At 38.3% G+C, this 12,193-nt stretch overlaps 1 protein-coding gene across 1 annotated transcript; it reads right to left on the bottom strand.

The window, feature by feature from the left end:
* Positions 1 to 1,243: 1,243 nt before the first annotated feature.
* Positions 1,244 to 8,917, bottom strand: LOC140135542 (uncharacterized). The gene is made up of 5 exons (XM_072157079.1): positions 8,638 to 8,917; positions 6,074 to 6,182; positions 4,199 to 4,312; positions 3,527 to 3,605; positions 1,244 to 2,291 (listed from the first exon to the last, which is right to left on the bottom strand). Exons 1-5 carry the CDS (start codon positions 8,877 to 8,879, stop codon positions 2,200 to 2,202), a joined length of 636 nt encoding a protein of 211 aa, XP_072013180.1. The 5' UTR covers positions 8,880 to 8,917; the 3' UTR covers positions 1,244 to 2,199.
* Between the last annotated feature and the right edge of the window lie 3,276 nt (positions 8,918 to 12,193).

The raw sequence follows: 12,193 nt of genomic DNA, 5'->3' as shown, positions 1-12,193 counted from the left end.
GACCAGAATTCGTGTTATTGTCCCTAAAACCAATGACCGTGAAACAAGAACAAATGAATACGGACAAAAGGTTACAGTGTTCTGGAGGTCAATTTGTATAACTTAATAAGCAGGTTGGAAAAGCAAACCATCGGTGTTTGGAAGATGGTTCAGCAGATATAAAGGGTCTATACAATAATCGTGAGCCCTTGGTGAGGGTAAAATTTCCAAAGGGCGTGCCAAAAAATGCTTGCCACCCCTCTTTCGGCCTGTCAAAAATCGCTTTCCTCCATTCGCGGCCTGCCCCCCCCCCCCGCCCCTTTGCACATGCCATATATTTTTTAATCTCAATTTGCAAAACTGAAATGGTCAATTTGTATATTTAAGCGTTTTCGTAAGCTGTTTTCCAAAGCCTTTTTAGATCGTTCATTTAAAAGGCGCCCATGACAAAATTACTTGCCCCTCTCCCTTTTGGCTGGTCCAACAAATACTTGCCCGCTCCCCCAACTCTACCCACTCCCAGGCAAGGGCGTCAATCAATCCGAAGTTGATCGTGGGTGGGACAGAAATCGTGTTAAATGTGACCGCAAAGCATGGCTCTTGCTCGACGCAGATGTGTGTCTGCATGGTCTGAGGGATGCGTCCCCCTCAGTCATTCAAATTTGTGCATATTGTGCGCCAAATGAAGGCACTTTTTACACTATTTGTGTAAAATGTAAGTTGGAAAAAATGGAAAAATGTTCAATATGAAGGCACAATTGAAGCAGTTTGCAGTTCATTTCTAGTGCCTTGCCTTGACTTTTTGTTAGGGGGGGGGGGGGGCAAAGAAAACAAAATAACCCAGTGGGCATTATTTTGGGGGATTTTGCCGAGATATATGTTTATAAATGAAGAACAAAATAGAAGTCATATTCGAGGACAAGTTATTGTATAAAATAAACATCTCAAAAAAGTAACTACCCCCTTAAATAATGACCATTATTCAAAAACGGGTGATTGTATTGCAAATCGGTCAAATGCGTTGGTCGCAGAATTTATTTCTGCACATTTTGACACCGCATTTGCAGCAATTGACTAATTATTGATTAATTGTATTGTAAAAATTTGTATGTAAGTGCAACTCTCAAATCTGGACCTCACTACATTAAATTGACCGGTGTTTTTTTGTTTTCTGGGCTATCGTATCAAATTCTGCTTCCAACGCATTTGACAGATTTGTAATACAATAGCCCCTTTTTGAATAATGGCCATTATTTAAGGCTTAGTTACTTTTTTTGAGATATTTATAGCGCTGGAGGGGGATTCGTTTATCCATCCAGGTGGGTTGAAAAATTGTGCAAAATGAAGTCCAAGTGAAGCCATTTGGTACATCATTTTTGTAACAGGGAAGTGATTATTTATGTATGACCAGACATGTGACACACAGCACATGTACATGATGGTTTTGATTTAAGTGGGAGGGCCAGACCCCCGGTCGAAAAAGTGGGCGGGTGGGGCGGTGGAGGGCACTGTGCTCCCCCTTTTAAAAGTGGGGGACGTGTCCCCCTGTCGTGTACCACAAGATTTACGCCCTGACATACAACTACAAGTTCTGGTCATTTCACGATGATCTAATTCTCATTGGAAGACCCACGTTTCTCAATGAACCTGATGGATTCAAAACTGATTGGTATATACCCAGCAAACACAAAAATGTTTTATAAACGTTTAAAACATGGTATATTTTTTGTTTTGGGTTAGATAAAAACGTTTTAATAACATTAAATGTCGGGTTATATAAAGGTCATATTTATAAACGTTTTAAATCGTTTTGTATGAAAACACTACAATAATATTTTTAAAATGTTTTCAAAATGTTATTGTTAAAATATTTTTTGCAAACTTTTTTGCCAAATATTTTTGTCAACACTTAAATAACATTATGTTAGAATATTTGCAGTAGGTTACCAACAAATGTTTTTGAATTTTATGAAAACGTTTTATACCCTTTATGTACTTTATTTAACCCGACATTTAAACTTTTTCTGGCAACCTTTTGCGAAAACGTTTTGTGTTTGCTGGGTACGGTAGACTATTTCACAATTTAACTGGAGTACGATTAAATATTAAGTGTCATGCCCAGGTGTCATATTTCAATTTCGTAGACGTATAGCCATTTTGATTTAAAGGCTATTTTCACCTAATCGTGCCTTCATCCTGCTAATATCATTGTCATCATCATTAATACACTTCACAGTCAGCCGTTGTGTATGTGGTACAGATGTTATTGCAAGTCTCCTCCGTAAAGTATGGCTCCTTGTTCAATCCACTTCCTGTATGAGTAATACACGAGTCAATGCAACGGTAACATAATGTCATGAGCTTCACGTTTATTCGGCGTGGTTTTTGGTTTATTATTAGTTAATTAAAAATAACATAGAATTGGCGCCATATACTGAATTTCATTATATTTTTACAATATACATTAAGCCAAAGAATTAAGGTACCAGTTGTGTTCACCCCTGAGGCTGTAAATCCTACATAAAGACAAATATGTCAAATTTGAATTATGCTGCCAATACTTGTACTCGACTCGTTAGTTCTGATTTAAGACCTTATTTGCTGAAATGCAGTTTAATTCGCTCGTCGAATAAAACATAAAATTATCTCTGCGACTGAAATTGCCTTCCGTAGTGAAGTCACGTGATAGTTTCGCGGCCAGGCCCTCAGCGCTAGTTTGTCGCTAAGGACTTATTCAATGTCAGTCGAGCATACAGAGTGAACGTAATAGGCGCAACTGGCTTTCGAAGTAGTTGCTTGGGAGGTTCGGTCGGGTAATTACTGCGAGCGAAAAAGTTGACCATAAATCAATAAATTAGTTGGCTGATTCAATGAATTTTCTCAAAGCATTGCATAAATATATTATGCGTTCTTTCTGAATGACTGACAAGATGTCTTTGTTTAGGATATACAGGGGGTGAACATAACTGGTACCTTAATTATTTGGCTTACTGTATTTTAGAATATTCAAAATACATTTAAAAAATCCTATCCACTACTTGTATGAAGTAACACAAGGGTCAAATGAAGGGTAACAAATCACGTTTTCTATAATAGGCTTACTAGTACTGCACAAAATTGCATTTAAAAAATACTTGTATGACAGTAGATATCTTTGGGAAAATAACATAGAATTACCGACATATTATGCTGAATGCATTCAATTTTCAAAATAGATAAATTAAAACAACAACAAAAAACAGAATTACAAAATTGCACTTCATTATATAAATGTGCACAAGGTGATTTATATTTCGTTTACATATGTAATTAAGAAATAATGATGATTATATTAGACTACGACCGAGAATTAATAAGTTATAACAAGCTTTATTGACATGTTTAAACAACTAAAAAGAATATTTTACCAAACATTGTTTCTAGACATCTTCAAGGATTGGGAAACTACTTTTTATATTGCCCGGGAATAATAAAAGGATTTGATATTGATCTGATTCGCCATGATTAAAGTATCTCAAAGAAAAGAGTTAAAATGAAAATTATTTACCGTCAATGAGGTTGAACATATTGCAGTAGTTGGTTCCATAATCTCCCACAGCATACGGTACAGTGGAGTAAGAGTAAGACTGAAAACATTGTGTAAAACAATGTAGTATTAATTATATTTAGTAACATAGGTCATCATGATGACTAACTACCAAATAGGCACACGGTATCGTTAGCCTTGAGGGTTATAAAGTCACTTTTATCGCTAACAATATAAACTAATAAAGGTGAGCTTTTCCGCCACCACCTGACGTGGACTGTGTTTTATAGGGCTATAATAACGTGCCTGCTGTATGTTCGTGCAGTGAGAATAAAAATCTGTGCAGTGAGAATCAAACATCCGTGCTATATTTCTAAACTATTCTAGTTTCAACCCGACATATGACCAGGAAATTAAAAAACTAAGATCGAAATGGAAAACGCATGTGTATGGGCATTTGGGGAGGGGTTTTGTGTATGGGCAATGCATTTAAGGTGCCTTGGCGTGTGTGTAAATGGGAGTGGGCGAGAGTATGTGTGGTTGTATGGGGGTATTTTTGGTAAGCATATCGCATGGGTTGTAGAGATAATGTGGTTTGAGTTATTAGGTGGTGTGCTATCATTGATTATGGCTCATAAAATATACAAATATCATCTTTAATCATTAATTGGATAATCTTACTGAACTAATTACCCTTGAATAGCATCCATAATGAGTCTTTCTAAACAAAAAAGCAAAATTATCCACGTAGAAGTTGACAGGAGTCGTGTGCGTCCCTCGCAATAGTCTCCGGCTTAGAGTAGTCACCTGTTCAATAAACACACCAGAAAAATAGAATATACAAAACAACAGCAGTTGTGAATATATAATACTGCGCCAATAAAGTATCCTTACACTTGTAAAAATAATCACAATTTCAAAATTGAACAATATTGGGGTAAATTTGTTTTTTTAATAGATGCACTATCTCATCCTGCACATTATGACACCACATTGAATCCAATGTGACCTCAAGAAGTAAAGTTACAAGCAATTGAATAGACGAAGGTCCAGTTTTAAAAGTGACAAACTGTCCTATACAAGGCGCAAAAAGATTCCAACAAGCGAAACAAAGAGACAACACAGTTTCTTCAATGAAGCGTTATTTAAAGCAGTTTTTATTTCAGTTTTTGCTTCTCTGTACTTTTCATAACTTTCATTTTATTTGCCAGTTCTTTTGTTTCAGTTTTCTTTTGTTCCTTTTGTTTTTAAATTAATGCCAAACGCATAAATTAGCCATTCACCACTCTCAAACCAGATGTCTAGTCTGTGGAGTTTTGAATAGGCCAGTTTGTCACTTTTAAAACTGGACCTTCGTCTAATCAAATGCTTGTAACTTTGCTTCTTGAAGTCACACTGGATTCACTGTGGTGTCATAATGTGCAGGATGATATAGTGCATCTATTAAAAAAACAAATTTACCCCAATATTGTACAGTTTTGAAATTGTTATTATTTTTCCAACTGTAAGGATACTTTATTGGCGCAGTATTTTTTAAATCAATCTACCCGGTAAATCTGATACTGGAACTTACTTTTTGCAACATTGCGAAGTTGCGTCTGGATCCACCAGACTTCATCAGGCAACTGACCCGTTAGACTGATCAGTCGTGATGTCCCGGTCCAAGGCATCACGTGACCAGTCCAGCACTTGCCCGGTAGGTTGTCTGATGAAGTCTGGTGGTTCCAATCGCAATAAAAAAAAGTAAGTTAAGTATTAGATTTATATAATGTGTAAGTAAACCTTCCCTTTTCAGATGCACTATAACTTCCATGTTTCCGATGATTATTTCTGGGCCAAATTTGATGCTGAATATAGTAAACCTATAAAATTTTACGGCACATTTTAGCAAAAGTGTACGTAACCCCCTTAAAGTCATAATGTACGATCTTTTTTCAGAATTTACCTTTATTTTTTTCAAAACCAATTTTTTGGCATATTTGTAATACGTACATATGTTCTAACTTAAATCTATGAGCAAACTGTCAAATTCGTCCTATTTGTAGTAAAACGGGACGATTTTCTGTTGGTCCGACATAAAGTCATAATTTTTTAGATTATGACTTTATGTCGGCCACGATCGCAAACCGTAGTCTCGTACAAAACTAGCTTGGTTACGCTCCCTCCACATGTGGAGGGAGCGTAACCAAACTGGCCGCGTAGGAGACTAACTATGAGGTCGCACTCGCTGTCCTAATCCAAATAGTGCGAGTGATAGAGGTGGAGATTATGATGTTGTTTCTTTGCAAATTCCCAATGTTTTTCGCGTCCAAATGTATTGGGAACTTTAATAATGATTGTATATTATCATTTTAGAAGAAAAAAAGAAAAATCTAAAAATTTAAAAAGATCGTACATTAAGGCTTTAAGTAAGGTATTGTTTAGCTTCGTGTTTCCATCTTGAACCAGCAACTTGGAGTTTTCTGTAACAGCTGTAGTGGTTCAAAATTAAACCCATTTTGTTTTTGTACCATGTAACTTTGAAATACATAATTTTGTCAAGGGAATTTTTGACACATGTATTAATACCTCGTACAGACATTTTTCGCCGCCATCTTCACAGTTTTCAGGTCCTGTCCACAGCTTCATTTGTTTTACCAGCCGGGCAGACACTTCTTCACAATCCACACCGAACGTCCTGTAATTGGTGTATTAATCACAGAGAACAACAAAGTTAATGATCACATCACAAAGGAGAAAAACAGTCGCAGACGCAATAATGGTGTGACATTATAATAAGGGCGTGATCACATCAGGCACTTTTGATGTAGGGACGTGGAGTCGACCCTACATCGAAACCACTTCCCAGTGTAGTGTGAACACAAAGTAAGTGGATTCGACCCTACATCAACAATGTGGATCGAAACTACCTGGTTGAGGTAGTTCCGAACCTAGGAGGTGGGTTAAATTTCGTAATGTGAACGCGATAATGTGGAGTCGATCCAGATCGACTCCACATATACCGGAAGTGGCCGTGGTTGTACGGGCCGAAATGGTGAACGTCAATGGAACCATAGACCATTTAATGGTCTATGATGGAACAAAACGAACTGTATTCACTGGGAATTGACTTCATGACATTTACATGCTAAAAAATATTTCAGTCCACAGTATGCTCAACATAAGCTTAACATAAATTACTTGTTTTACGGTCAGGCTGTGTTACGGGCAATCCCAAATAAATGGCTTATGGTTCTGTATTCGGCGTTACTTAATTTAGCCACCACAATGTTACCGCTAATCGCTTCTCTGCAGGGGTGATGGCTTTACGAAATTTGGTATCTATGCTGCGTGGTAACGGCGCTTTACTTCCGGGTCGTTCTAACATCCGGGTTTGTGGATTCGCTCCACTTACGTCATAACCAACTTTCGATGTAGATTAGCTTGGTAGTGTGAACGCGAACTCAATGTGGATTCGATGTGGATCGACACCACTTCACTACCTAGGTACGAACCCACATTGTGTAATGTGAACACGCCCTAAGATGGATGAGATTTCATGGTCTCCCAAAGTCTCTATACCATTTGGAAGAGTTATATATGATATGCTAAATCAAAAGAAGATGAACAAAGAAGTCACTTGATACTCCGGGATTCGAACCTTAAACCCCATGCGTGCCAAACACAGTATCATCGACTGGTAGCCACGGGGGTTTCAATGGCCCAGCCAGCGATTCCGTGCGTATTATGACTTTTATGTAGGGTTTCCCTGTTGGATTTTGTCGGTTTGTGCGTGTAAGGGTTAATTAAGTAAGTTAACAGTTCATGAATCATCACCTGGCGGCCAAAGTGAGGGTCGATTCCGAAAATCAAGGTGGCCATTATGACCCAACAAATGTTGGGGGCATAGATCTATATACAAGGATTCAAAAAGTGCATTTCCGCCGTGCGACAGCCTTTTTAAGACTCAAATTGAACTTGACCTTTCGCAAATTCATGCGCCAACATGATCCCAATATTTATCAAGCGTTAATTGTTTGGGAGCATCTATATATACAAACTAAACATGAAGTAATTTTATTTGGATCTTGTTGGCGCGTAAATCTACAAGAACTTGAAAAGTGCATGCTACTCCATGCGACAGCCTTTTTATACCAAAAGCTGGCCTTTAAAGAATTGCCAAAAAATCAATTAAAAATACTAATTACAGTTTTTGTTATTATTTCTTATTAGATAGTAACTCCCTCTACCATCTGGTGTCATTTTCCCAGTTTCATGATAATTGGCGCGCAACAAAACGACAATCCGAAAATGCAACAAAATGATAAAATTTGATCTTTGACCTGTATTACCTCTTTGCGCCAAGAAGACCCTGACAATTATATGTGCATTTGTTTCAGGGTTTGATGTTAGCTGATGTTCTTTCATGTGGACTTGTTATTAATTTCATGGGATCTTAATGGCGCATTGAGCTATAACACGAGGGCGCTTTTCATCAAAGATCTTAGCCAGCCTGATCTTAGCCACAATAACGTGATGCGTCAACGCGCGGGATGCCAATTTAAATCCGTTTTACTTTTACTGGGATAATGTTGGCGCACAATTTCCCATGCATTGTGAATGTGTTAATCGTTTCATGAGGACAAAAAAAATATCATTTTTTATTTTACATGTTTGTTATCACAAAATTTGGAACTGGATAAAAATTTAAATGGTGTACACACCGCCTGATCTTTTAAATGGTGTACGTTTGAAGTATGAACAAACCTACCTTTATGCCGGGCCCTAATATGGGAAGTTGATAGGTATAAACAAGAGTAGGCCTATAGCACTATGCATTATGGGACCGTTCACAAAGTGTTAGGAGTGGGGCCTGAAGCAAAAAGGGGGGACCTTAAAAGTTTGGACCCTCCTAAGGGGGGGAGGCTGAAAAAAATGAACACAAATTTTCTTGGTAAAATTGAGTTTATATGCTTTTCTATGGGGTTGACCTATTATTTTCATGTCAAAAAAAGGGGAGGGGGCTGAAATTTTTGCGATCTGTCAAGGGGGGAGGGCGAAAAAATTTCGCGATGAAATGTTTTTGCATCAGGCCCCCTCCTAACAAATTTTGGTGAACGGTTCCTAAGCTTCCCTATAATACTGGTACCTACCATTCTACTCGACAGGAAGCGTGCGATGGATGTGGGTTTGGATCAGAAGAATTGACTTTGCATTGGTACCGCTCGACTAACTCGTTGTCTTCGTCGAATTGTATGTAATTTGTATGATCATCTGTAAGATCTTGCATAATTACATTGTCTAATAAATCGAGGTTTCCTTGTGGCATTGCACGGCAAAATGGAGTGCATATAATTGCAATTATACATAAAGCTTCTAGTAGTAGATTTGCCATGTTGTGACGTAGTATGAACCTTCAAGAGCGAGTGTGCATTAAGCATATAGTCTTAGATCATGTTAAAGTTTGACCTTGCACCAAGCAAATATAATAGCTTATAATTATGGCAAGCCAAGTATTCAATAATTCGATTAACTTAGTTTTTCTCAAATCGCTTTTTTACATGTTTACCACATAAATTCCCAGGCATACACTTTTTTCTCACGACAGCGAAAATGGCTTTTTCCGATATAAACAGCGCTTGTAATAGTGTACTTTAATAGCTCGAAAAGCGACGTTTGCATAGTATATTTTGTGGGACATGAGAGCACAATCAAACACACCCAAATTGCATTGTGAATACCAGCAATATCCTTCTGATATCAAATCATTTTGATTTTTTGAAATGTAAATTTTGATGACAAATTATTAAAAAATGATATTTTTGACATTCAACACGGTCCTCGAAGCAAACTTTACATATAAATCTAATGATATGTACTTAAAGTGTACGTATCATTAGTAATTAGCTACTATATTATACCTGATGTAGCGAGGAGGAAATTTTGACATTTCAAAAAATTAAAATTATTTGATATCATCAGGACATTCCTCGTATTCAGAATGCTATTTAGAGTGATGATGACCCCACAAAAATACTCAGGTGCAAATAAAAGGCGGATGGCCGACCCCTTATAAACAACAAGAAATACTGACCGCAATAGGCCTACTCATGTGCAAATAAAAGGTAGATGGCCGACCCCTTAAGAAACAACAAGAAATACTGACCGCTAATGCGCGGCCGACAGTTCAATCACTAATGGGGGAGAGGGGAACTGTCATTTGAGTGTGGGTTGGGAGTGCAGGCATACTTTATGTTGGAAGGGGATGAGACTACGTTAAGTTTTACTCAGCTCACAAAAATAGCCACAGACTCCTTAACCGGGCTCCTTAATGGTTACACGCCAGCGATTTTACAGAGATCACGATGTTGATTCAGCTATCTGAATGTTATTAGCGTATTGGAAGATTAATAGTAGACTTGCTAAGAGGTTGAACACTGCATTTTTTAGAACAAAGGTCCCACTTGGCATGGATGTTCCTTGGGGCAAGAGAAAAAGATTTATCCAAAGAGACACTTTGTCTCTATGCATAAAACCTCCTAATTAGCATAAATTATGCTAATTAGTACCTAAAATAAGGTATTTTCTAACTTTTGGACCATTTCGCCTAAAACAAACTATAAAAAGTTGAATTTGGTTTACTTTAGTGTGAGGAATTCATTTTTGGGGGTGTTTTGGGACTCCGTGCCCATTTTGACCCTCAAATTCAAGATGGCTGCTGGCCGCCATCTTTAAAATAGGCGTTTTTACAACTTTTGAACCATTTAAGCTACAAACTTGTGTGACATATCAATTTGTACTAATTTGGGGTTGGAAAACTCATTTCTGGCACTGTTAATGTGATACGAGGTATTTTGAAAAGGGTACTAGAGTTTTTAAATGTGAATTCCGAGGTACCTGTCATTGGCTATATGGTAGAAGGATGAACATCAAACTTACTTATGAATATGTATACCTTAATTTTAACCACCTTTGAGGACACACTTCATAATGCATATTTTTACACAGTTTTACTATTATTTTCAAGTCATTCTATTGATAGCAGCAAGCGTTATTTGATTTAAAATGATCAGTATGGATACATGAGACTGAAATTTGTGTTTTATTTGTCAGTTTGTCAGATATGAGCCAATTACAGATCCCGCATCGGTAAACTTATGTGGCCAACCTAAAAAAAATAGAAGCGTGTTACACAAAACGGCAGAAAAATATCTCCAATCTCAGTGAGTATGGCGATTTGCCAAGCTTTGTAGTAGTAGATGGTATCTCTGGTTGTGGCAGTGGTGCGAGTAGTGTAGTAGTAGAGCCAATGCAGAGGCGCTGTCAACCAACAGAAGGTGGGTCAGACAAAGCTGATAAAGGCTGAGAGGAGTACATACCGAAACAGCCCGGTGAAAACAAGGTGAATGAGCTGTGGCATGGTTTATGAATCCCACATTGCATACCTTTAGCAGTCTTTATAGAAAGGCAGATATAGTTCGTGAAACCCACACTGCCAAAATTATAAAAGCCGAAGGTTTCAAGAAACTTAAACCTGATCATCTGGCACTGCTTTGATCACGGGTATATTCCTCTTCGACAGGATATGGTCAATTTGATCCCTGACATCAAGGAAATACAAAGGTCATCTAGTTGTTGGGATCTGGTGTTTCATGAAGGTCTCAGTCAAGTAGATGTTTTCAGGCTCTTTCTCAAATACCTCAGAAGCAGACTCTCTTGTACCAACATTGAGATCTTTACTATTATGTTGTTAGATGGCCCTTGCATTGATGTCAATATACATCCTGCTTCAGATAAGCTTGTGTTATCACTGGCTTAAACTACCCGATGTTCAACGGTGTATACAAAATATTAGCAAATGCCCAGAGTGTGCCACGCTCTCTGCGTGAAATAGAGGCCACATTATCCCATATGATGGCAATAAAGGAGAGTCTTGTTGGCATGCCGGCAGAATGAGGCTGAGCATTGATATTGCCAACTCATTACTCATTGGAAATGGTAAGGTGTTGTAGTTCTTGAAGCCACCAAAGGAGTCTTCACAACTGCCGGAAGTGACAGCATTGATTATAATCCCTCATCAACAACTGCGTCATTTCAGTCTGTTTTCCATTGAACTGGCATCAGCATGTACCAAAAGACTGCGATCACTCCCAGTGGATGTATCTTTGCCTAAGGATGACATTTTTCATGTTCCATCACTGCATGACATTAACAGCCATCCAATACCTGCATCCAGATCACTGCAGCAGGTCCTCCAAGATGGCTATCAGTGGTTGAATTATGTAGATGATCACTTGGAAACGCAGCTGACTAGTGACGACTGGGGTTCTTGGGCTCCCTACCACGCAGAGCGTTCATCCAGGCCCCCCCTTATTCATTTCAAAGCCCTCTATGCCCCCGCTGCTGACAGAGTCAGCAAAAAGTCCCATTGCAATATGCTCCACTGTAAGAGTACCTAAATCCAGGACAAGCACTCGTTGTGGTAGCTGATCAGCTACTGTACACACTTGCAAAGCGTTTGCAGTGGAAGTTTTCCGATACATTACTGAAGTTAAGTACCTTGTCTTGTTTGAGGCCTTGCACACTTTAAAAGATGTTGTGGTAAGTTTTAGGTGACAGGTTGGAGGGCAGTGGGGGAACCACGCCTATGAATAAACAGTGGGAGAGCATAGTCCTTCCTCAGTGCATCTCACATCTGCAGGACTAGAT

This window comes from Amphiura filiformis, chromosome 16 (assembly GCF_039555335.1).
Source record: "Amphiura filiformis chromosome 16, Afil_fr2py, whole genome shotgun sequence".
Classification (NCBI taxonomy): domain Eukaryota; kingdom Metazoa; phylum Echinodermata; class Ophiuroidea; order Amphilepidida; family Amphiuridae; genus Amphiura; species Amphiura filiformis.
The sequence above is the reverse complement of the archived record's forward strand: the minus strand, read 5'-3'. Positions and strand labels throughout refer to the sequence as shown.